This window comes from Oncorhynchus tshawytscha, linkage group LG24 (genome assembly GCF_018296145.1).
Source record: "Oncorhynchus tshawytscha isolate Ot180627B linkage group LG24, Otsh_v2.0, whole genome shotgun sequence".
In the NCBI taxonomy this organism is placed as follows: Eukaryota; Metazoa; Chordata; class Actinopteri; order Salmoniformes; family Salmonidae; genus Oncorhynchus; species Oncorhynchus tshawytscha.
Window position 1 is genome coordinate 19,950,592 of NC_056452.1, and position 26,498 is coordinate 19,977,089.

The 26,498-nt window shown below is 42.0% G+C and overlaps 1 protein-coding gene across 6 annotated transcripts; it reads right to left on the minus strand.

The window, feature by feature from the left end:
• Positions 1–1,507: 1,507 nt before the first annotated feature.
• LOC112223475 (myoferlin) lies at positions 1,508–26,478 on the minus strand. Of its 6 annotated transcripts, XM_024386499.2 has the most exons (54): positions 26,278–26,475; positions 25,812–25,867; positions 25,481–25,572; positions 20,946–21,054; positions 20,596–20,689; positions 20,145–20,290; positions 19,910–20,038; positions 19,685–19,747; positions 19,519–19,569; positions 19,347–19,377; positions 18,647–18,762; positions 16,822–16,948; positions 16,068–16,171; positions 15,895–15,963; positions 15,757–15,800; positions 15,115–15,197; positions 14,828–14,866; positions 13,930–14,054; positions 13,734–13,847; positions 13,386–13,563; positions 13,166–13,290; positions 12,964–13,073; positions 12,452–12,644; positions 11,947–12,234; positions 11,658–11,821; positions 11,186–11,300; positions 10,871–10,973; positions 10,547–10,686; positions 10,292–10,462; positions 10,049–10,139; positions 9,883–9,960; positions 9,581–9,762; positions 8,999–9,157; positions 8,787–8,888; positions 8,527–8,688; positions 7,934–8,096; positions 7,744–7,817; positions 7,553–7,609; positions 6,585–6,596; positions 6,386–6,484; positions 6,042–6,170; positions 5,689–5,844; positions 5,200–5,291; positions 4,604–4,774; positions 4,200–4,348; positions 3,879–4,018; positions 3,709–3,797; positions 3,522–3,617; positions 3,242–3,383; positions 3,031–3,130; positions 2,695–2,888; positions 2,396–2,505; positions 2,135–2,282; positions 1,508–1,997 (listed from the first exon to the last, which is right to left on the minus strand). In XM_024386499.2, exons 1-54 carry the CDS (start codon positions 26,366–26,368, stop codon positions 1,959–1,961), a joined length of 6,204 nt encoding a protein of 2,067 aa, XP_024242267.1. In that variant the 5' UTR covers positions 26,369–26,475; the 3' UTR covers positions 1,508–1,958. The 6 variants fall into 6 exon arrangements, with proteins under 6 accessions (XP_024242267.1, XP_024242268.1, XP_024242269.1 ...); XM_024386500.2 differs by lacking the exon at positions 14,828–14,866; XM_024386501.2 differs by lacking the exon at positions 7,553–7,609.
• Positions 26,479–26,498: the final 20 nt, after the last annotated feature.

The following is a 26,498-nucleotide window of genomic DNA, read 5'->3' on the forward strand; positions in this document are numbered from 1 at the left end:
ATAAAATATATCTTGATTTGTTTAACACATTTTTAGTTACTACATGATTCCATATGTGTTATTTCATATTTTTGATGTCTTCACTATTATTCTACAATGTAAAAAAAATAGTAAAAATAAAGAAAAATACTGGAATGAATAGGTAAGTCCAAATTTTTGACTGGTACTGTATATACACTGTATATATACACTGAACAAAAATATAAACGCAACATGCAACAATATTAAAGATTTTACTGAGTTACAGTAAATGAAAAGGAAATCAGTCAATTTAAATAAATTCATTAGGCCCTAATCTATGGATTTTACATGACTGGAAATACAGATACATATGCATCTGTTGGTCACAGATACCTTCAAAAATAAGTATCTCTGATGGGCATGGATCAGAAAACCAGTCAGTGTCTTGTGTAACCACCATTTGCCACATGCAGCATGACATTTCTTCGCATAGAGTTGATCAGGCTGTTGATTGTAGTCCCACTCCTCTTCAATGGCTGTGTGAATTTACTAGATATTGCCGGGAACTGTAACACGCTGTCATACACATCGATCCAGAGCATTCCAAACTTGCTCAATGGGTAACATGTCTGGCGAGTATGCAGGCCATGGAAGAACTGGGACATTTTCAGCTTCCAGGAATTCTGTACAGATCCTTGCAACATGGGGCTGTGCATTATCATGCTGAAACATGAGGTGATGGCGGTGGATGAATGGTATGACTTGCCTAGTTAAATAAAGGTTAAATAAATGTAAAAAATTAAAAACACTGCCACCATGGGGCACTCTGTTCACAACGTTGACATCAGAAAACCGCTCACCCACATGACGCCATACACTCTGTCTGCCATCTGCCGGTACAGTTGAAACCGGGATTCATCTGTGAAGAGCACACTTCTCCAGCATGCCAGTAGCCATTGAAGGTGAGCATTTTCCCACTGAGGTCGGTTAAAATGCCGAACTGCAGTCAGGTCAAGACCCTGGGGAGGACGATGAGCAAGCAGATGAGCTTACCTGAGAGAGTTTCTGACAGTTTGTGCAGAAATTCTTCAATTGTGCAAACCAACAGTTTCATCAGCTGTCTAGGTGGCAGGTATCAGACAATCCCACAAGTGAGGAAGCCGGATGTGGAGGTCCTGGGCTGGCATGGTACCACGTGGTCTGCGGTTGTGAGGCTGGTTGTACGTACTGCCAAATTCTCTAATACGATGTTGGAGGTGGCTTATGGTAGAGAAATGAACATTCAATTCTCTGGTAACTGCTCTGGTGGACATACCTGCAGTCAGCATACCAATTGCATGCTCCTTCAAAACTTAAGACATCTGTGACATTGTGTTGTGTGGCTTTTTATTGTCCCCAGGACAAAGTGCACCTGTGCAATGATCATGCTGCTTAATCAGCTTCTTGAAAATTCATTCACCTGACAGGTGTGGCGTATCTCGGCAAAAGACAAATCTTCACTAACAGGGATGTAAACTAATTTGTGTACAATATGAAAGAAATAAACTTTTTGTGCGTATGGAAAAATTCAGGGATATTTTATTTCAGCTCATGAAACCAACACTTTACATGTTGCATTTATATTTTTGTTCAGTATATTCTGTATAACCCCCAATGCAATTGGTCTACTGATCATCATTCATTAGGGCCTTAAAACAATCATTTATTTAAAGAATCAGTGTGTATATGACCACATAAATGTTCATTACAAAGCACAGAGCATCCATTAAAAAGATTTTAAGTACATAAGGTTCAAGGAATGCTGATTAACTTGTGCAAAAATAATATAATTATGTCAGAGGTTGGTTTGAACAATATAGTAATTATGCATTCTGTGGGAAAATATTACACAAATACAGTTTAGAATACATAAAAATAGTCATGATATTTTTGGTTGAAAATACATTGGAAGACTTTGGTCTCTGTTCTTCTTGACATAAGAGCAAAATATGGCGTTTTCATTTGAATGGCTTCACAATTTTCATTGAAATGTAGTTCTGAAATGAGAGAGATTGTAATTAGGCAAGCATTAATCACATCAAAATGTATGCAATCTGTCAGTTTGTTATTTCATTCATGTGAATTTCATTGAACACAGTTTAATTGAACAGTATCCCCTCCCGCCTGTTCTTACCGGTAAAGAGTACAACAGGATTCCGACGAAGAGCAGCACTAGAATCAGTAGGATCAGTCCAATGAAAAGCCACTTGAATCTGCGCCACACAATGAACTTCATGGTCTTACAGGGGTTCGTGAACCAGAAGAAGGACGTGTCCGGACGCCTGTTGATGTTGGAAGAGAGGAGGAGACAGTTTAATATGGTCGATATCGGAGGTATACATCTCCGTTAAGCCTATAAAAGGGTGAATATACACAGAAGAGTGGAAATCCTTACTTAGGGAAGTCAAGCTTTGGGTTCATGTTGGGTTCATCCCTGCCCTTCCCAGCAGGCTTTTCGTCCACTTCCTTCTCAGACACGATTTCCAGAGTCATCTCAACCTTCCCCTAAACATAACAGATGTTAATTCAGATTTATTCCACACAATGTTTCACATATAGTCTGTAATTTGCAAAGTAGTAACCTTCTTTAGAGATACTAAACATGGTTGAACATAAGATTACAGCTTAACCAAGTTGATTTATATACTCTTGATTTTGTCCGTTTAAAATGAATGACCTCTTAGCTGTACTCACACCAAGGACTTTCTTCCCATCCTGTTCAGTGACACATGGCCACCAGCCTCTGACAGACTTCTGAGCGAACAGCGAATTGGCCAGGTCGGATTTGGGTGGCCGTGCGTCCATCACCTCCTCCATCATACTCAGATTGCACGTCTTTGAAACCTTGGCCGGAGGGGTAAGTTTACGGAGATCCAGCTCTACCGTGCCTGTACAATGACCAGAAGACCATCACAGGGACCATGTGTTAAATAGCTGATTTGATCAGCTGGAGCAAAAAATATCATATGGTCATTTTTGGTTGAAAGAAAGTATTGTACGGTAATTCATAGTGCTAAAGAAATGTCTCACCCAGGTAATCATCCAATGAGAACTTGTCATTATCCCAAATTTGAACAATCAACTTGGGGGGTATCCTGAACTCTGTTTTGTCTAGACTCCAGAAGTGCTCCTGTTGAAATAAATAAGCAAGACTGACAAAATTGGCAGCAAATGAAATGTACCTCAACTTTTGTCTTACCACACTATTCCGTTTGTAATTGTTTCTCGAGCCTAAACACACCTTCTTGGAGACCAGACACAGCTGTTCAGCGGGCAGGTATTCAAAGCCAAAGACGAACCTCCAGTTGAAGTTGCCGTCCCCGTCCAGAGACCTGTAGTGGACGTCGGTCTTCTGCTTGTCCTCCTCCATACCTGGCATCCAGCTGGACCGACAGACTAACTGGTTAATTCATTTAGGTTTTCATGTGTTTGAACAAACCACAAGTGTGTTATATGCATGGCTGCCATGGTAATAGTCAGATCCTAATATCGCTTAAAAAAAAACATTTCAACACAGATACCCTTTGACGTAGATATCACTCATGCGCTCCCCAGTAATACTAGTTTCGTCCAGAATGACATCAGAGGTGTTCCAAACAACAGCTCGCAGGAAATACCTTTAAATGGAGACATGGTATTCATGAATAGAATAGAAGATTATAGACTAGATCACTTTGAAATACCAAATTGTGAAATGATTCTCCTTACTTCTTGGCCTTGCGTGGCACAATGTCGAAGGGAGGTCCGGGAAGGCCCATGTTTTTGGGGAAAACATCCACCCACATTTGAAGGCATCCCTATAAGTGAGGGGCAAATACAGTTAGTCTCAGATATGGAGACATATTGAAGATAAAGAGGAAGACAACATGGATAGTGACCTGAGAAAGTTGGGGCTGGAAGCTGCTGAACAGTGTCCTTGTCTCCACATGCTCAGGCACCAGTCCATGTGTTCTGAGCACGTGCAGAGAGATCCGTTCGTCGGCAGGACCCAAGTGCTGGTGGATCTCTTTGTTGGCCTCTAAATGTAGATGGTAAACGTGAGTTACCTCATATTTAGGGTCCATGTTTTTTTTGCTGGTCAGGAAAAAAACACTACAGGCCCTACTCATGTCACACAAAACATACTCTGGTCCTCATGTCCCTAAAATGAAAGTTGAACGTTACGAAAAGTCCATAAAAAGAAACAGCATATGAATTACCAAATTGAGCCAGGGTGTACTGAGTCCCATTGAATGACAGTGCTTTGCCATCATCTTCTAACCTGGGTGGAGGGACGCCTTTGAGGCGGGCCAGGTTCTGAAGGATCTGAGAGGGCTTCAGATGGTCACGCCATTGGTTGATTCCAGAGCTGTTTCATGAAGATCAACACAGCCAATCAATCAGAGTCCCCTATAACGATTATGGGCTCAATTCAATTAGAGTGCCTATCTTTCTCATTCATTTCAGATTGAGGAATGTAGTTGCTATCTGGACCTACACAACTGATGGCATGACACTATGACTCATATCAACACCAAATTAGAGTTCTGAAAATGTCTGACAAACTTAGATTTTTTGACGTGAACTATGACATAAAATGTACAGCAGGAACAAGTCTCCTCACATGCAGTATGTCTGAGGCAGGCCACAGTAGGAGCCAAAACGTGACAGGAAGCGGTTCTCCAGGTCAATCACTGTCTCTCCCACTTTCTCATCGCGTGTCAGCAGATCATAGTCATACACTGAGATCTTCAGGTCTTTGTCTTGAGGCAGAAAACATGACATCTCAAACATTCTGCAAAAAGGAGGTGTGGTATAAGTGTAGAGTAGAATAATATAAATACCGTTTCAAGTTGTACTATGCAGAAATCGCTATGGCATTTCCTGGTTGCTACAACTCTAATAGTTTACCTAATTTCAGTTTATGTGACAAAATAATATAGTATAGTGTAGAAAATCATTGTGCCATCCAAACTGCTGTGGAAATATATTTTCCATTATCAGAAATATTGTTGTTTCAGCTGGTGTACAAAACCGAAAGTAAAAGACGCAAAAACAAAATTTAAGAATGGGAAGCATAGCCCACATAGAACATATCTACCACTTCTTAGACTTGCTTTCAAGTAGAATGATAGATCTATAACTCACATTTCTATGTGAATTTCGTCAGGTCGCCCAAAAAGTAACACATTGCCACTTTAAATGAATGTGAGATTTTACCTTCCAAAAACAGGGTTGGTGGTATTTGGTAAGTAGTTATCTCGGTCCTCAATTGACTTCTTTCCCAGGGAAATCTTTATATAGGGATCACACTGTAAAGGAATGGCACATTTAGAAAACAAACATGTCATACTCAAGTATAGAAAAGTAGGTAAGAGAACAGCAACCTGGCAATGCACAATGTGAGAGCTTAGAATTCTAAGGTTATATAGAGCATGCAAGTTAAGCATTTCACTCTACTTGTGCATGTGACAATAAAACTTTTCAATTTTTTTGCAAAATTGAGTTATTGACGTAACCTTTTTCTGGGCAATGTTCTCCACCTATATGGTACTTTAAATACCCCAATTCATGTTACTAAGTCAAAAAGAGTACAAAATGAGAATTGCTCACACCATTCAAACCAATGAGGGTTCGGAACTTTAAAGCCAATTATCTCAGAATCATCTTTTCGCAGATAGAATTCCAAGGTCACGGCGCTGGACTAACCTGACCGTTGTTGTCCTTGGGCTGCAGGTCGATGCCTCTGACCACATAGATCCTGACCAGGCACTCCTGAGGCACGCTTTCAGGCAGCTCACGGAACTGGCGAGGAGGAGGAGCCACACCCGGGTCGTCTGATAGAGGGTACACCTTAAAAGAGCCCTGAAAACACAGTCATCCGTCATCAGCCATCACTGACAGGGAGCGATGCCTTAACTCTACCACTAGAAAGGGATCGATAGCCTGATTTATGACTGATGCATTCCATCTTGTTGAGCCAATGTGGTTATGCACATGTATGGAGGCATGTACGAGCATTGTATGGAATTTGTGTAATAATAGTGAAACTGCTGTTCCACCTTGAATTCTCCAACGACAGATGGATCATCCTCCTCATCTTCATTCTTGCCTCTCTGCAGTTTGAAGGTGTTGCAGAAATCGGTGAGTTGTTTGAACTCAGGAACATTCTCCAGTTCCTTATCATACACCTGAAAACAGAGATGTAGACAATTATATTTCACATTAACATTTTATTGGTCACATACACATGGTTAGCAGATGTTAATGCGAGTGTAGCAAAATTCTTGTAAATCAGTTATTCAATTTGAGTCCAGGAAAGAAAAACTAAATGGCAACTAATTATTGGAGTTACTTCAGATGTATGCAGCACAGGTGTATTCTGTGTGAGACATCAAGACTTCACCTTCAAAGTGTCATATCCTTTCTGAAGGTAAGGACGGCACTTCTCATGATCTCCAATGGAAGCGTAGAATTTACTCCACCAATCAACTGTCTCCTTCTCCTAATGTAAAAAAAGTGAAGATAATATTAAATTCAAGACCGTATGTCACAGAGTGCTTCTTATGTGATAGAGAGATGTATGTAAAGTTTCCATATCTCACCTTCTCTGCATGCTTTTAAGGAAGAAGGGGATGAAAGGAAAGATAAGTAAACAAGGTATCAAGTCTATGGGAGAACCTTAATTGCATTTCCTTGATTGCCCGCTCTCCTCTCCTCTTTCTCAAAACCCATTTGCGGAGAACGTCAGAGGGGAGGGACCTTGGACTTTCTCATCCAATGGGTTTTGTGAACGAAGCGAGGAAAGAGGAAGCAAGGATTCAAGGAAATGCAATTGAGATTCTCTGAATATCATGCCAGCTAGTGAATTTGTAAATCGGTGTCACATGAATCATTGGAATCATTTAAAACTGTTTCACATGCATGATCAATCTGGTAGATGGTATAAAATCTGTTGTGGAGTGAAGGGAAAATTCGGCATACTTATTTGATACAATGATTATACAGTTTGATGCAATGATCCCCAATTGTGATTCAATTTCACAATTGAATCATTATTGAATGAACTGTTAGAGCTAAGACTGTCTAGAAAGTTGATAATTGATTAAAATGGTAATGGTATAATTTTCCGTTCTGTTATTTTAAGTAACATAACTTTCAATTATGATACACAATTTAAGATGTTCCCCTGATCAGTAATATCGGTTGCAAATTTGGAATATCGAAATGAGTAAGCAAGATGTGAGAAAGCAAAGTCAAAATAATATAACAAAATAATATAGTTTCAATGTTGTTGTTTTTTTTGCTTGGTTCTGAATAAGGTCAGACAGAGATGTCTGTTTTTTTGTTTAAACTCAAACGTTAAACTTTAAAAACAGGTTTAAAGTTGAATTTAATTATATCTCATTTTGATTTACTTCTTTGGATGAATCACACATTTTGACTCTGCTCATACTCATTCCTTCCGTATCTGTCATTTCATCTCTATATAAACATGTATCAGTGAGGCTCCCTCAACCCTGCGGTGTCATTGTCCAGCCTGTAGAGTTGAACTACAGATGACCATACATACAAGACGAGAAGTAGTGGTGGCCATTTTGTTGACTGCTGCTGACATGCTGTACACAAACTGCAAGTCAGAGTATCGACTATGAAATTCGGACTCTATTATTAGATGGAATAGATCTTAAAAGCTACCATAAGAGAGCGTAACAAAATATGGTGAATTTGAGAGGGGATTCCAATTCGAATGATAAAGTATACCTGAGCTTCAAGCAGAGGCCTCCTGTCTTCCATGTCAATTCTGGTGTCGTGAGGAAAAGCAGCCATCAAAGCCACTGACAAAGAGAGATAGACCATTTTTATCTCATATTTGTTGGGAAATTCAATTTCACCACAGGGTGGTAGTATGCACGTGTAATAAGTAAGCGAGTCAGAGGAAGAGAAGAGTTACTTTTGGAGGACATGGATGACTTCTGGATGACGTAGGGGTCACAGCGAAACTCCTCCAGAGTGTCTATGGTACACTGTCCAACCACTGGCTTCCTGCCAAATGGCCTGTGGTCGATCACCTTCAGCACGATGGGAGGGGTGTACATCTCCTCTTTGGGAAGAAGCTGAGGATGAAGATATGACAATCTTGAACTCGATACGCTGAGTGAGAGAATGAGAGGATGCCTACATAAATGTAGCACAGATAGCCTAGTGGTTAGAGTGTGGGGCCAGTAACCGAAAGGTCGCCAATTTGAATCCCCGAGCTGACAATGTGAAATATCTGCTGATGTGCCCTTGAGCAAGGCAGTTAACCTAATTGCTCCAGGGTCGCTGTTGATAATGGATTACCCTGGCAATGATCCCCCCTCTCCGAGAGTGTCTCAGGGGGAGTAGGGATTTGCCAAAAACACATTTCCCTTTCACACGTGTATAATACACACTTGTAAACGCGTGAAACAGGACAAATATAAGCACCCATCCATTGGCACGGTGTAAAAATTTAACAAAAGAACAGCACTCATGCCTGTGAGACCCCAAGCAAGCCGCTCTTACCACTTTAAGGAAGAGGACAGATCCAGGAAAGTTGGGGCACTTCTTCATGTTCTTGATGACAGCAGACTGGACCATCTCCCCTCCACACTCTACCACAAGGCTAGGGGAGGCCACAGTGGCCAACTGGTAGGGCTTCATGTTGCGCAACCCCCAGGCCAGAATCTGAAACAAACACACACTGGGTAACAAAATACATACTGTGGAAAGTGGGAAATAGCAGGTACATTTCTGTGGGAAGTTATAACATTACTGAAGTTTACCTCAATAGCCATGAGCTGCACCACAGGCCGTATCCCCTGAGGCACCATGTACAGATTCTCCGCCCTCTTGGGAGGGACCAGAGGGAGGTCCGTCTCGTTACCCTGGAGACACAGAGGGAGAGAGTTTTCACAATCCACATCACCCCTTTTCCTATAGGCCTACCCCACTAACTAATACTGCTACTCCTCCACATCCTCTTCTGCTGCTGCACCTTATCCTTCAGGATGAGCTCAGCAGCCACCAGCACCTCTCCAGCCTGCTGGTCCTTCTGTATGATGGGGGACCACAGCAGTTTGGGGGTCTGGTCCATGCCGGGGTTCAGTTTCACCAGGGGGACACACACGCTCCGGCCCAATAGCTCATCTTTCCCCTGGGGCAGAGTGCAACATGTTAACCACCAGAATGACAATCCCGGTTAATAGGGCACTATATTGATAACTCTTAAAGCTACAGTATGGAACTTTCTGGACGACCTGACCCAAATTCACATTCTCGTTGAAAGCAAGTCTAAGAAGCGGGAGATCTATTCAATGTGCGCTATTTCTATGCTTGCCGTTCTTAAGTTTTGTTTTTTGCGTCTTTTACTTTCGGTTTTGTATTATTATTTTTATTTTTTATTTTTTTCACAGTGGTTTAGATGGCACTATGATTCTCTACACTATACTTGCTTGTTTTGTCACACAATCAGAAATTAGGCGACCTATTAGGATTCTAGCAACCAGGAAATGGAGGAGCGATTTTTGCATAGTGCATCTTTAACCTGAGTGACTGAAGGGACTTTGATCACACCCACCACCTGGTCCTTGTCATAGAACTCCAGCACCACGTCAGGGGGATACTGGGCGATTTTCTGCGGGTCCCCGTAGATCTCCACATCCTGGAAGATCAGGGTCTGGTCCCACGTGGGGTTCAGGGTAGCTTTTATGGTCTCTGTGGTTTTACTCATGTGCAGGAAGGACACATGGGCATATGGATCTAGGACAAGATGGGAAAATGTTTTGTGTGTTAGATAATACGTCCACATTTTCATAATATGTCACATCGTGTCAACTTTCACTAAATCAAAACATGCTTTTGACAAGGAGACGTGCAGACCCGAGAAGCTGTCTTTGTCCATGGCAATAAGGTTCCTGGCCTGGTAAACGTAGACGCGAAGGTGGTAGAGGTGTGAGCCTAAAGAAAGAAAAACACCCACGGTTAAAGCCAGCATCACAAACAGAGAGAAAGATCCATGCCGACTATGTATAACTAAAGCACTCACTGTCAAACGAACAGGACACAGTAGGAGTATTGGCACCAAAGAGCTTGGAGGCATCAACCTCATCTTTTTTTTTCTCATCTACATCAACCCCCTGCAAAGACAATCAAGAATTCCTCCAAATGAATCAAGAATGCATCTTACTCAACAACAGGGACGGACAACACATAGTGTCTTCATGCCAGGGAGAAGAGAAAACCAGCAGAAGCTGCAGCCCCTGTGGACCAGAGTTGTCCAGTTGCTCACCAGCGCCCCCTCCAGTTTGAATATGGCGGATGCCCCCAGGCGGCCAGCAGGGGCCATTTTCCTCCTCCAACGTCTGCGTCGGATCGTGTCGGCAGAACGCTCCTGCCTGTGGAACTTCCAGCCAATCAGAGAGGAGAACTCCCAGCCTTCTGGGTCTCCTTGGTCTCGTTTCTGAAAATGGGGGAAATATTTGACATCCACAACATTTGATTATCTCTCAAGACAAACTGTTTCCTACTGGCACGGTGCACTGACCTCAGTGGTTGTACCAGCAGCTGATGTTCTCTTCCTGGGCCTGATCACTCTCCTCCGTCGGTGGACGTGGTACATCTTCTCTGCTGGCACCCAAGACTTGGGTTTGTCATCTGGAGGGATGGTGATTCCATACTCCCAGCCTGCATTCAGAATAAATCCATTAGAAATGTATACACAATGCTTGAAAATACTACAGGTAATTCTTACAGAAGTTGATTGCATGAGGTGTAAAATGAGGACAAGACACATTAGAAATCCCAATTGAAAGTCACGTTTTCCACTGCAAGGGCAAGCAGTGTTGTAGAGATCAGCGTGAGAGCAGACCTTTCTCGTCCACAGCCCTGTTTTCATCTACGGTCCACTCATCCCCCCAGCTCCAGCCTGCAGGACACTCAATTTCCTCTGGTGTGTGGGTCTTCTCCCCATTCTGCAAATACAACCAACAACGCCTGAGAAGCCTGGACACCTTCTACCATGCCAGAGCTACAGGAAGCCCAAACTGAATAGGAAAATCTAAGCATTCATTGTACTAAATAATGATCCTGTTTTTATATAATTTTATTGCATCCAAGCCAGCGGTATGAATACACATGGTCATGATTTTTGTAGAGACACTAAATGGTGTGTGTTTTTCCTAACCACGTCAGTGTAGGGCTCAGTGGCAGGCTTCCACTCTCCCCCGGGGAAGCGAGTCTCATTCTGGAAGACTTCATCCATGAACTCAGTGTGTCCCGCATCTGCCTCTGTCAACAGACTGGTCCAGCCACACAGAAAGAGATTTTATTACACACTCAACACTCCTCACTAATGGGTGGTTGATAGAAGGAGAAAAATTTTAATAACCAGAGAACTGATAGCTGGGTCATGTTCATTATGAACCAAAGGGAAGAAAACAGACTGAAACGGAGATGGACTACCTAGACTTGCCCAATAAGAAAAGTATTTTTATTTACCATTTCACTACAGTGTGCCCTACCTACTGAACATGACTGGTATCTCCAGGGGAGAGTGAGGCAGAACCAGCCCATTTCCTTTGATTGTGATAAAGAGGGCTGATTGTGTTTTTCTACAATGGTGGAATTCAGTAAAATTGTAAACAAACCAGTCTTACCCCTTCTCTGGGTCTATGAACCAGTCTCCCTCCCACTCCCAGCCTCGCGGGGGAATGAAGTTCTCTTGTTTCAGCTTCAGCTTGCCAGTCACATCAGAGCATTTGTAGCGTAAACCCAGACCGGTAGTTCCCCACTTCCCCAGCATGTAGGCCTGATTCTCATACTGCCAAAGGGGAAAACACACAGGTCACTTCATTGGCCATTCATATACATTATACAACGATCTTCTCCATTACTATCAAGTTCAACACTCAAAAGGAAAAATGAGTCATTTTAATAGAAACATACCAATTCAGCAAACACACTGAACGTCCCTTCTGAGAAATTGTTGAACTTTTTCTCGTCTGCAGACAGGCCCAGCCACATGTTGACTCTGATCTGGACTGGAACCTTCAGACCCTTGTTTTTATCCATAGGGTACTGCATGAAGACATTCCTGGTCCTGCCACAGAACTGTCCACAGGCCTGTTCGCTGTAGGTGGAGTAGAGCAGCTGGTAGGCTGGGATGCGGCTGTACGCCACTCTCTTCTCCCCCCTCAGCATCCAGATGATCACGTCAGGCATGCTGTTCTGGGGCTGGAGAGACACCATGTCAATTACTGTACATCCCCAGTTTTAATATAACAACACACAACTCTATATCTACCTTCAAGGGTAATTTAGAGGGCATTGTACATGAAAAGTGAAAAGAGACTAAAGCCAAAATATTTGGCCATTATAGTCTCTGATTATTGATAGCAGCTTGCCAAAACTATTTTTCATGGCCAGACAAACAGCTTGAACTCTGACCTACCTCCTCAGCGAGCTGCTTCAGTTTGTCCAGCCAGCCCTCAATGTCCCCCAGGGTATCCTTGATCTCAGTCGCCTCCTCTCTCATGCTCTTGGCCCCCTCCATGATGGTCTGCAGGGTGCTGTCACGTAGCTTCTTCATCTGGATGTCCAGGGAGGTCAGGTTTGAGTGGCCCTCCAGCTCTGGCACTTTCAAACTGGTATGATGGGGATTTGGTTAGATATGGGTAATTCCACAGTAACGGAACTACTCAAAAAAATGTACTTTAAAATGTATGACGAACAAAAAACATTGATTTCAAAGTTTAACAAAACAGACAACTCTATGCACAATGATTCAGTTGATCAATTTACACAGTAAATAAAACAAATTTAAAAACACATTGGTATGATGGGGATTGGGTTAGATACACATGCTGGGTTAGGGGTCATCATTTCTGTGTTTATGCTAGATCTTTGAAACTCAGATTATCCCAATGTTGACTAATTAAATCCATCAAACATGGAAGCATTTACCTGCTGAGGTCCTCGATCACCTGATTTACCAGCCTCAGCCAGATCTCAGCCAGACGGTTTTCGGGGACTTTAGCCAAGATGGCCAACTTCATCGCAGTGATGTTAGATTGCTGAAAGGAGCAATAGACTAAAATTTTACACTGTATTCATACATTGTAGGCATTCAAACTGGTAAATTGGTGCACAAATCTGCATCTCGTACCAGACGTTCAGCTATGTACAGAATGATGTTGACTGCATCCAAACGGTGACTGATGTCCTCCCAGAATGATGTAATGACAACCACTGGTTTGGCATTAGCCCAGGGCAGGTAATAGTAGTGGTTACCTGTTGAAAATAAACAAATTAGTCCAATTCAAAGATTCTTGTTGAGGTACCAAAAACCAGATTAATTTGGTTTCTAAGGTGGCTTGGGCCCTTACCATCAAACACAGCACAGCTGTACTGGGTAGTGGAGGCCAGGGGTTTACAGGTAGTGTCCAGCTTGTTGCCATAGTTGCCAATGCTGACCTCAAACTGGATTGGTTCGCCAGGTTCCTGAAGCATGCTGGCACTATGGAACACTACACACAAACAGTACTTCCTCCTGCGCTGGTATTTCTGATCGGAAGATAAAATGTTTAGTTTAGATCGAAAAAAACCCTCAAATGTAGCATGTATTTTGTTTCTTGGAAATCTACACCAAAACAGGATATACCTGTAGGTAAAGGCTAAAGTTGTTTTTTTAAAGTAAAATGTATCAGGAGTAATTGGGGTATAGGTTACAGTACCTGGGCCACCAAGATGTCATCACTAGGGATCTCTTCTACAGTCTTGTCAGCCTTGCCTTCCAGTTTAGTCGACAGCTCAACCAGGATTCTTCCTCGATAGGCCACCCCTTCACCCTGTCAAAAATAAATGCATAGGTCATTTTCAATGTCAAGCTTAGAGATGGAGAGAAGTTTTAAATTCCCTTGCAGGACCTACTTTGCCATAGTTGAGCTCTTCGTAGGGGTCAGGAAGCCCAGTGAACTCTCTGGGACTCCCATACAGGTTGATATAGCAAGGCCCAAAGGCTGGCAGGAAACCCACCTCAGACTCCCCAGTCTTCCCTGTGGAGGAAATCATGTTTTTTTTACTAATGTCTCGAAATGATGAGCTACTGTGGAGTTAGTTCTGCATGTCAGAAGCTGATGTCTTGGATGGAGAATGGTGAACATGGCACATAGGGCTAGCAAATCTTCAAAAACAACAGTTAGGGTATCTGCCCAGGCAAACTCACAGGAGTCATATGCAGTTTTGTGTGTTAGGTTACGCAAAGAATGTCAGCCTCACACAGCAACTCAGAAATGCAACACATGCCGCAAATGAAGCAAAGGAGCTTGCTCTCCATCTTTGACACACACAAAAAAGGAGAGCAGTCAACTCTATAACAGCACAAACAAAGCATGCAAATGTAATCAAAAATGTATGACTGAATATCAAGGGTTATAGGCAAAGCAAAATTGTTTTGCTGTAACCATTTGAGTACCGAGGAAGGTCAACTATGAACTGATATGTGTGTTTACTTCATTCAAATATCCTACTATTGTACTCAAAGGGCTACAGAAATTAGTGGACCGGGCACAACTCACGGCATTCACACATTCTCAAAGTAACCTCCAATGCCGTAATCATTGTCTGGGGGTCAAATTAGAACCATTCAAAATTCCTTTATCTCCATTCGAAATTCCTTGAAATGTCATGCTGGGCTAGAATCAGTGGAATTTACTAATGTGATGTATAAAATACTGCAACTTGTTAGAGATACGGGGCCAAAAGAAGACAGCTTTTTGCACTGGACAATACTTGAACAATTCACCACATATCTATTCATTAATTGAACCTTCAAGTGATGGCGAGAACCCATATCCCGCATGTTTGTCTATACCAAGAGAAAAAGAAAAGTGCATGTACTGTATATTAGACAGTTACAACTGAGTATAGAGATGAATAGAGTTCATCTGTTCATTTATCAACCAAAGTGAAAGGACATAGTGTAATTATACAAAAAAAACACCATTATACTAGAAGCTACAATGACAATGGCATAGAAATCATATCCTTGAGCTATAGCTATTGTGAAAGGGAGAAAGACAGTGTGGTGTAGTGTAATTAATATGAGAACCATACCTTGAACTTCGCCACCAGAGGATGCTATTTTGGCCAGATTCAAGTATATGGTGCCAATCGAGTCATTCCTCGTCAGGCGATCCCTGCATAAGAGGTGCAATATCAATATGACATTCACACCCACCAATGTGAATGAACTTCACTTTCATCACATTTAGGGGACACATTGTTTTCCTAATCTTTGACTTGCACCCATTTCCTACTATTCCCACTTTTCCCTGTCGCAACAGAATGAGGTTACAGAGGTGTTTCCCTGCCAACAGGATCCCAGCCTGGAACAGGGAGGGACTGCCTGTCTGACTCATACTATAGCACTGCCGGGTTCCTCCCAGGCCAAATAACAACTGACTGACCACACTCTGGAGATGCATACAGGCAGGTAGCAGGGAGCGAGCACTAAGGTACTGTAAGGGGGCTGAATACACACTATGTACATTCCTGAGGTATTTCTAACCCTTGTGACCAGCAAAAACTCCTGGCCCTTATTTGTGTAAAAAAATGAGGAAGTGTGCATCTGAATACTGTAATAAAGCAGTGATGTGAGGCAGAGGAAAACTGCCAGAGCTCAAATGGAGTGATTTAAATGGATACATACAGTATGTCGATCATAAGTGTTCAGTAGAGGGAATGCTGTTGACTTACCAATCAAAGACGGTCAGTTTGATTCGTTCACACATGGAGGGGAACTGCAAAAAGATTTTACAGGATCATCGTTTTGAATCACAATTTACCAAAGCAGAAATCCAGTGCATTAGATTGTTTTTTTTGTTTGTTTTTTACCTTGACCTGAAGATTCAGCATTTGGTTCCATTCTGGGTTGGCATTCTTCTCAATGACTTGGGTGCACAGCTTCAACAATAAACATTCACATATCAACTTCACTGCACAACTATTTCCATAATAAACAAATCCTCCCCTTGATTCGAATTTTAGGTGGAGAGCAATGTGAATACCCTTTTGCCAGCGAAGTGAGCCTCGACAAAAGGATCCACTAGATTCTTCTTGTCCCCATCCACTCCAAACATCCCCTTCAATGACTGGATAAAGGCATCATCCACTATGGTGAAAAACACACAGGTTAAAGGAGCAGTTCACTATTTCAACCTGAAGTTAGATGGTTCCTCACCCTATAAGTACTCTACGGCAGCTTCTCCTGGCCCATAGACTTTCAGGGTGAGGAACCATCTAACATCACGTAGTAAAATAGTGAACAACTCCTTTAACTTTGATGTATTTACTTGCATCTTTGAAACAATCTTACTTGAAAGGTACAGATTGAGACACTTCTAAATGAATAGCTAGTTCGGATGCGCACCTATCTTTAGCGTAGAGAGAAAGCACTTGAGAGTTAGGCTGAAGAGTCTTAAAGAGTAAAAAGTCAACCACAACATCAGCAGCAGAACAAGCCAACCACAACATCAGCAGCAGAACAAGCCAACCACAACATCAGCAGCAGAACAAGCCAACCACAACATCAGCAGCAGAACAAGCCAACCACAACATCAGCAGCAGAACAAGCCAACCACAACAGCAGCAGCAGAACAAGCCAACCACAACATCAGCAGCAGAACAAGCCAACCACAACATCAGCAGCAGAACAAGCCAACCACAACATCAGCAGCAGAACAAGCCAACCACAACAGCAGCAGCAGAACAAGCCAACCACAACAGCAGCAACATAACATTATATATACACGTGTGGCATACTCTGGGGAATGTCCTCGGCCCGGAACACTTTGAGAGACAGGGTGACCCATCGCAGTGTAACCCCTGCTGGCAGCAGCAGGTTACTCTCTATGTCATCCTGGTCATCATTAATGTCCCTCTTCTCTACCTGCAGAAGCCACACACTGTTGTCACACTTCACTATGATAGGCACAGATGTTATTTTCCAAGTACAGTACCAGTCAAAAGCTTTAGATCACCTACTCATTCAAGGGTTTTTCTTTACTTTTACTATTGTCTATATTGTAGAATAATAGTGAAGACATCAAAACTATGAAATAACACATACGGAATCATGTATAAACCAAAAAAGTGTGTATGTATTTTAATAGCCACCCTTTGCCTTGATGACAGCATTGACAACTTTTGGCATTCTCTCAACCAGCTTCATGAGGTAGTCACCTGGAATGCATTTCAATTAACAGGTGTGCCTACTTAAAAAAGTCAATTTGTGTCATTTATTTTGTTCTTAATGCGTTTGAGCCAATCAGTTGTGTTGTGATAAGGTAGGGGGTATACAGAAGATAGCCCTATTTGGTCATTGACCAAGTACATATTATGGCAAGAACAGCTCAGATAAGCAAAGAGAAATGACAGTCCATCATTACTTTAAGACATGAAGGTCAGTCAATACGGAAAATTTCAAGAACTTTGAAAGGGTCTTCAAATGCAGTCTCAAAAACCATCAAGCGCTATGATGAAGCTGGCTCTCATGAGGAACGCCACAGGAATGGAAGACCCAGAGTTACCTCTGCTGCAGAGGATAAGTTCATTACAGTTACCAGCCTCAGAAATTGCAGGCCAAATAAATCCTTCTCAGAGTTCAAGTAACAAACATCTCAACATCAACTGTTCAGAAGAGAATCAGGCTTTCATGGTTGAATTGCTGCAAAGAAACCACTACTAAAGGACACCAATAAGAAGAAAATACTTGCTTGGGTCAAGAAACACGCGCAATGGACATCAGACCGGTGGAAATGTGTCCTTTGGTCTGGAGTCGAAATTTGCCGTGTCTTTGTGAGACGCGGTGTGGGTGAACGGATGATCTCTGTATGTGTGGTTCCCACAGTAAAGCATGGAGGAGGAGGTGTTATGGTGTGGGAGTACTTTGCTGGTGACACTGTCTGATGTATTAGAATTCAAGGCACACAACCAACATGGCTACCACAGCATTCTGCAGTGATACGCCATCCCATCTGGTTTGTGCTTAGTGGGACTATCATTTGTTTTTCAACAGGACAATGACCCAACACACCTCCAGGCTGTGTAAGAATTATTTTACCAAGAAGGAGAGTGATGGAGTGCTGCATCAGATGACCTGGCCTCCACAATCACCCAACATCAACCCAATTGAGATGGTTTGGGATGAGTCGAACCGCAGAGTGAAGGTAAGTGCTCAGCATATGTGGGAACTCATTCAAGACTCTTGAAGCTGGTTGAGAGAATGCCAACAGTGTGCAAAGCTGTCATCAAGGCAAAGGGTGGCTATTTGAAGAATCTCAAATATAAAATATATTTTGATTCGTTTAACACTTTTTTGGTTACTACATGATTCCATATGTTATTTTTTGATGTCTTCACTATTATTCTACAATGCAGAAAATAGTAAAAATAAAGAAAAACCCTTAGGTGTTCTAAAACTTTTGACCAGTAGCGTACATGTGACCTGACAAGGAGATTTATTTAGCTCTGACAAGTCATAATACAGGAATGGGTTCATCCAGATCATTAAGATGCTCCAAATTAGTATTCAGTTACGAATCATGCCAACGGGAACCGTGAGAGGTAACCCCAACTATTACTGTACCTGTGATTCGTCTCCCGCCCCAACGATGAACATGCTGACTTTAAGGTATCCTCTGGCGCCCGAACTGGATTCATCAGGGTCATTCAGGAGGAGCCACTTCCTCATTACAGAGTGAGCTATGAGACAGATCGAGACAGACAGCCACATGCACAACATTTACCCCATTGAGGAAATGGATAACAGACGCAGTGTATGCAAATACTGTGCAAGGAGGGCCTCCCGGGTGGCGCAGTGGTTAAGGGCGCTGAGCTGCGCCACCAGAGACTCTGGGCTCGCGCCCAGGCTCTGTCGTAAATGGCTGTGACCGGGAGGTCCATGGGGCGACGCACAATTGGCCTAGTGTCGTCCGGGTTAGGGAGGGTTTGGCCGGTAGGGAAATCCTTGTCTCATCGCGCACCAGCGACTCCTGTGGCAGGCCGGGCGCAGTGCACGCTAACCAAGGTTGCCAGGTGCACGGTGTTTCCTCCGACACATTGGTGCGGTTGGCTTCCGGGTTGGATGGCGCTGTGTTAAGAAGCTGTGCGGCTTGGTTGGGTTGTGTATCGGAGGACGCATGACTTTCAACCTTCGTCTCTCCTGAGCCTGTACGGGAGTTGTAGCGATGAGACAAGATAGTAGCTACTAAACAATTGGATACCACGAAATTGGGGAGGAAAAGTTCACACTTTTTTTTTTATACTGTGCAAGGTACCAAACATACCTGGTTCATCATAGATGAAGCCAACATCAACCTGTGGGAAGCAAAGGAAGATGGGAAATACCTCAGACTGATAAAATGCATAAGTCAAGAGTAATGGAATGTAAAGTTAGACACTTTGGTCATTAATCCTTGAATGTTTTTTTGTAAGAGGTGGAAGGGAAAGATGGAGTACCTTGAACTCCCCCATGAGACTGTCAGCTCTCAGAGAGAAGGAGTCGTACACCTACAGAAGGAGAGCGCTCTTTATTCGAGTGAGAATGAAATGCAATACATAGTGTTGCATGATCTGACTATTCAGATCAGCTAGTTCCATATTACTAACATTGAGTTCAACTTACCCGAATGCTGACATATTGATCAAATAGGTCCGATGGTAACATGTTGACGTTGTAAAAGAACATCTGTAAAGAGAAAAAGGAATCTGGGTGGTTTAATGAGAAAAGCAAATCCACATTAACCTTCAGGACAAATCCACTGCAGTCATTTCTCAAGAAAGAATTCCCCATTTGCTAAGAACTCATAGACTTAGTCAAATTAAGTTAAATCAATATGCCTCCTTTTACCTCATCAAAGAAGGGATTGTTTCCCCGCTTGATCCTTGTTCTGTGAGTCTGTCCACAAACATTCACCTTCACAACAGGTTTGATGTTATTCCCAGGGAGCTGTCGTCCCTCTAATATCCTGACACGGATCTGACGGCAAGAGATAATGAGAAAGGGGAGTCAAAACAATGTCAAATCATAATTCATGACATACTTCTGATTAGATAGATGCTAGAACCACTATGCCAGAATTCACCTGAAAGTCCTGAGGTTTATTGGCCAGGGGACGGTTCAATTTCCTGTTTTTCTTGACCAGTCTTTGGTTAGGGTTCCCAGGCTGACCAGGAGCAGAGGGACTCTGTCCTGCATCAGGGATGTCCTCATCCCCCTCTTCACCTCTACCTTCCATTGCAAACACACACGCACAGCACAACCTCAACCACAGTCACCAGATAAAGTACAATCAACAGCACAAAGATTAGTTGTTGCCTTTAGTAACAAGGATTGAGGATTAACACAAGTATACCACCAGACAGCTCTTTTTCACAATCAGTTTGTTTACCAACTCATAGAAGTAGTATAAGAAGGAAAATTACTACTTCAAAATGGAGATGGCCTAAATGGCACAGCCAGTGCTCTCACAGGTGCCATTAATGGAACAGATACAATGAGTCGTCTATCTAAGTCTATGAGAACATATGACGTACCAGAATCCCCTGCAGCATCTCCTGCCTGTGGGTCATTTGGATTTGGGGTGGCATTGGCTGGAGGATCATAATGAATAACAAGGCTCACCGTGGCCTGGAAGGTAAATAATTGGTGGAATAAATCAATCATCTCATTCAAATGTGCTGATATCAAAATTCAAAATGGAAAATTGCATGAGATTTTTGGTGCTCGTGGTTTTTGTAGTTAAGCTAATACAATGTAATGAATTAAAATGGGATAATGATATTGCAGCTGTTTCAATTTCAGCTGATTGTATGATTGTTCTGCCCATATCCCTGGTAGCTGGTGAGTAGCTGCACTCTCCATTAGTACATACTGAACAACTTACCCCAGTAGCCTGTCCCTTTTCATTGACAAGAGCCAGATCTTTACATGGAAAGGATTTGACTTGACCAGTTGCAAGGTCTTTCAGTGAGATTTTTGCAGAGCCGAGAAACCTGCAAAACAAGGCTGGACTTCAGATATGGCCAGAGGGTAAAACAAATACAACATTCCTACTGTCACGTGTGCTTTTGGGGGGGGGTTCATGTTCCGTGTTTTGGTTCATGTTCCGTTTATTTATTAAAACACTCACTCCCTGAACTTGCTTCCCGACTCTCAGTGCACATCGTTACACCTACTATAGAAAGGTGCGGTATGAACACAGGGAAATTCTGTTTGATAATGTATCTTTGATTAAACTTCAGGTGCATGTAAGAAATGAAAATACTGCAACAATATCCTTATCACTAGAGTCCTTAAGAGTGGCTATTTCGCCACTAGCCAAATGAAATAACTACAGTGTCTATAGAACGTTTACAACTCCCTTGGATTTCTTCACATTTTATTGTGTTACAAAGTGGGATTCAAATGGATTTTTTTTTGTCAATGATCTAGACAAAATACTATAATGTCAAAGTTAACTTTTTCTTTTTTAAGAGTAATGAAAAATAAAACACGAATATAACTTGTTGAGATAAGTTTTCACCCCCTTGAGTAAATACATGTTAGAAACACCTTTGGCAGCGACTACAGCAGTGAGTCTTCTTGGGTAAGTCTCATAAGCGCTTTGCACACCTGTATTGTGCAATATATTCACCCATTATTTTCAAAATTCTTTAAGCTCTGTCATGGTGTTGGGGATCATGGTTAGACAGCAATTTAAGTCTTGCCAAAGATTTTCAAGCAGATTTAAGTCAAAACTGTAATTTGGCCGCTCAGGAATATTCACTGTTTTCTTGGCAAGCAACTCCAGCGTAGGTTTGGCCTTGTATTGTAGGTTATTGTCCTGCTGTAAGGCATTTAGGCCAAGAAGTATATTCCTTTACTGTGTTTTTGTTGCACTTTTACTTTAGTGCCTTGTTGCATACATATGCATGTTTTTGAATACTTTCATTGTTTTCACTCTGTCTTACAGTTCATTATTGTGGAGTCACTACAATGTTGTTGATCCATCCTCCATTTTCTACTATCACCGCCATTGAACTGTAGCTGTTTTAAAATCACCAATCAGAAGGATGGCTGGATGGCTCAGATCAGAAGGATGGCTGCATCTTGATGTGTCTGGGTGGTTTAATACATCATCCACAGCATAACTATTAACTTGATATGCTTCAAGATATATTCAATGTCTGATTTGTTATTGTTACCAATCCACCAATCACTGCCCTTCTTTATGAGGCTTTCAAAAAGCTCCCTGGTCTTTTTACATTTCCATACTTGACTGAGGGACCTTAAAGATGTTGTATGGGGGAAAGAGGAAGGGGTACTCATTCAAAAATCATGTCAAGCCGTATTATTTCAGACGGAGTGAGTCCATGTAACTTATGTGATTTGTTGAGCCAAATTTTACTTCTGAAAAATGTACCCTTTCCTAAACAACAGGGCTGAATACTTATGCAACATCTATATTTTAGTTATTACATTTTTAGGAATTTGTTAAAATGTGTAGAATTTTCTTTTCACTTTGACATCATGGAGTATTTTGTGTAGATCAAAGACAACAAAAAAAAAGACAATTAAATCTATTTCAATCCCACTTTCTAACGCAACAAAATGTGAAAGAGGTTCAAAGGGATGTAGACTTTCTATAGGCCCTGTATGAGAGTGCTGACCAGAACGATCTTTGACGCTATCAAATATGGAAGTATGGAGATTGTGATAAATTTGGCTAATGACTCTAGCCATCATTGTAAATAAGAATTTGTTCTTAATTGACTCACCTGGATAAATAAAGGTTAAATAAATAAAATACAACTTCTTTATTTGAGAATAGAGATTACATCTAGTCATGAGTGCAGTGAGCAGATGAGGAAGGAAAAGCCTTCTGTGTACTCAGTGACATCACCGTGAGCAAGGCACAGGGGTGGCCTCCTCCCAAAGTTAACAAACCCACCCAGTCAAACACACCCACAAAGAACAGGGACCTGGCATCACACACGAGCAATCAAATAGAGATTTCATCAGAGGAGGCCGGTGAGAGGAGCTATAGGAGGATGGGTTCGTTGTAAAGACTGGAATGGAATGGGTGTAACGGTATCAAACAAATGGAAACCACATGTTTGACTCCGTTCCATTAACTCCACTCCAGCCATTACAATGACCCGTCCTCCTATAGCTCCTCCCACCAGCCCAACCTGGAGAGCGAAGCTAGTAAATAATTTGACATAACTTGCCTTACCACATCGCGTATGAACAAATGATGTTGGGAAGCAGGTAAATTAGGGGTTAAGAGCATTGGGCAAATAACTGAAAGGTTTCTGTTTTTTTCTCAATGTGCCCTTGAGCAAGGCACTTAACCCTAATTGCTCCTGTAAGTCGCTCTGGATAAGAGTGTCTGCTAAACTACTAATATGTGAAATGTAACGTTAAACAACTTTTCCAAGGATTTGAACCTTTACCCTCCTGTCAGGAATAATGTCCATACAGATCCAGGTGGGTATTGTTAATAATGTCCTTTCTCTCTTTGTTTATTTGATCATTTATCTCTACTGGTCACTCTGCTCATGTGGAATATGACATCTCCCAGTCAGTGTTCAGACAAATCTCTTCTATATCTGGGAGGCTGAAACATGAATTCTCTGGAGAGTGACTATCAAACTGGAATGCAGGATAATAACCCAGAGGATGTTCCATCCTTTCCTTGTGACAATAGTAACATTTCTGTTATATTAACAACCCGCAATACCTTCAGTCAAAAAAATATTTGTGGACAATAGGGCGGGGTTAGTGAATCAGTGAGCAGAATAGCAGAATATGTTGGTTCTTGTCTGTTGCTAGGTTAACGCAGTTAGAAACAGACCACTGTGGCGAAACTCTCTGCGATGTTATTATTGTCTGGATTACAATGCCAGCCTCTCATGACGTTATTTTCATTTCTCCCTGACTGGTGTATGTATGTCTGTCAGCCTGACGTTCTCAGGTCATGAAATGCAGACAGGTGTGCCGTCAGAACTCGATCTGCTATTACCAAAGTGTGGAGTCCTTCCACCCACTGCCCATCCTTTTCGCCAGCAGCCTTTCCTATGTCAACCACAGTGGAAGTTTCCTTGTCGCAGCCATGTCATTTATGTTGCCCTGTTACATAGCATGAGTAATCAGGTATGTCAACACATAATGACATTGGCCAACCATAAAGTCAGGATCTGTGACAAAGATATATTATTTGTGTGACTCTATTTGTAGGGATCATTAGAGGAATTCCTGCCCAAATCTAATAAATCTAGAACCACAAGGTTAAACGTTTCTATACCAAGTTGCTAGGGTTACAAAGTACCATAACAGACCCTGGAAGGCTAAGTGGGAGGAGAGTCCCTACACCCCCCACCACTAGTGTCAGACTAGGCTAACTCGATGGAAAGCGTTACTCGCAACACATGGCCTGCACTGATGCATGCATATACCTGACAAAACTGGAAAATCATAACCCTGATTCCAACTGTGCTGAGCTGCAGAATGTAGCTAATCTGTATTACATGCAAAGAATTATACTTGCAGAAGCTTTTATCCAAAGCGACTTACAGTCACACGTGCACACATTTGAAGTGTCCAGGGAATCAAACTCACTACCCTGGCGTAGAATGCGCCATTCTCTACCAACTGAGCTACAGAGGACCACAGACATGTGGATTCACAGACATGATCATTTTACTGAATTAAATCTCACTAAAACCTGGACATTCTGTAACACGTGTGTTGTCTTCATAACAGACAAGGCTTTGACGAGTTTAACTGGCAAAACCTTAGAAACTTTTTTTCTGTGAATGGAAAATACACTACCACAACATTTAAACGTTGGTCTCTATCCATAGTGGCCTGAGCTCTCACGACTGCTTCGTCCTAACTGAATACAACGTTTCCCTGGGAACAAGTGCCATCCAGCTCATCCCAACAGAACAAACAGGTATTCATTGTTGCCTGAGGCGGATCACCTCCCCAACTCACTGCGTGCAAGTCTGAGCCTGGCAGCTAGGGTGTGGGAGTTACATGTTAAGCCAACAATGTGGTCTCCTGAAAGAGTGGTTATGCTAACTTACTTCCCCATTAACATTATCCCTGGAATCCATAGTGCCAGTCCTGATCTGTCTGTCAGTATTTAACCATTTCGAGACTGCAGTTGACTCTTTCCCTTTGGGGTTAATTTGCAGGAGGTTGGTTTTATCTAATGACTACCTTCAGTAATATTGAACAGATTAAGTCAGAGATTTTGTTAGAAGTCCTGCCTCTTCTTGTAACCACGTTGGAGACTAGACAGTTTCTTTGCAACTTCATTTAGAGGACATCTCTGCTCTGTTTAAATGTTGAGGCAAACTGGGTTTCTCGCTTTCCTAAATCCCACTATTAGTGCTGGTGTGTTAGGATGAAGTGTATGTCTGGGCCACTTACTTATCTTTTCCAATAGTTTCGTAGTCTTTCACAATCACATCAATGTAAGATGAGGAATCAAGCACAGAACCCTTCAAATCAAACTCAAGGACCTGTAATCAAACATGACATTTCTTAATTATAAATCAAGGGCACTGCCACCCCCAAGGGGTTGAGGTACACATGACACTAATTATATTATTAAGCCTATTAGAGAATGACAATATTATACAGAAGCCTACAATATCACACACACTATCAGGGTTGTAACTATTTCAAGTGTTTCAAGTCTTCTTTTGGCAATGCAACTTTCCCAAGGACAAATAGTCTGAACAGGAAGCAAAGTACTTACTTCATTCCAAACTGGGTTGACTTCACTGTCAATTGTTTTGGTTTTCTTCTTTTCATCTGAAAGTTAAGTTTGTTTTATTTTAAAAAGTTTATTTCAGTCACCTTTTACACTTGCTAAGAATTCATTAAATTCCGAACAACTTCTAATTTACAGGGTAGAGTGGATGTCAATGCAGTCATTATGATAACTCGGGTAATATTGAATAGACACATTCATCAGTTTAGGTCCAGTGAAAAGTTATTGCCTACTTCAAAGGACTACATCCTGATTCAGCCAATCAATAGGTTACACCATCATCATTCTGCATCTGACAACCTGTGTTCTTTCTCAATTAATAAACATGTTGTTATGACTCTTCTGCCTTTTCTGCTACTGAGATGGAGACAATAATGTAGCCCATCAGAGTTGTGTATCAAGATACAGAAAGAGAATCTTTGGGACATAAAAAGCAAGTGCACTTCCTTACCTTTAAAAATAATATTTGCTATGGGATCCGGAGTACTTCCAAGTTTACTTTTAGGCAGACCTTTCGCAGATTCTACCACAACCCGCAACATTATGATTGTCACTAACAGGAATCAGTATTGCTCTGTAATGACTATAACAACTGAATCGCGTGCAGCACCATCACCTCCCCATCACTAAAGCCAACTGCATCATTTGAGGAAATAGCTCCCGTGTTAAATT

Bases quoted from the DNA above. Each gene is read 5' to 3' on its own strand.
- LOC112223475 (XM_024386499.2), bottom strand. From the start codon at position 26,368: ATGTTGCGGGTTGTGGTAGAATCTGCGAAAGGTCTGCCTAAAAGTAAA. The intron at 13,848-13,929 runs GTAGGTCCTGCA...TATTTTTGACAG, and splicing joins AAGAGCTCAACTATGGCAAA to GGTGAAGGGGTGGCCTATCG. The intron at 2,283-2,395 runs GTAAGGATTTCC...CAACATCAACAG, and splicing joins CCAAAGCTTGACTTCCCTAA to GCGTCCGGACACGTCCTTCT.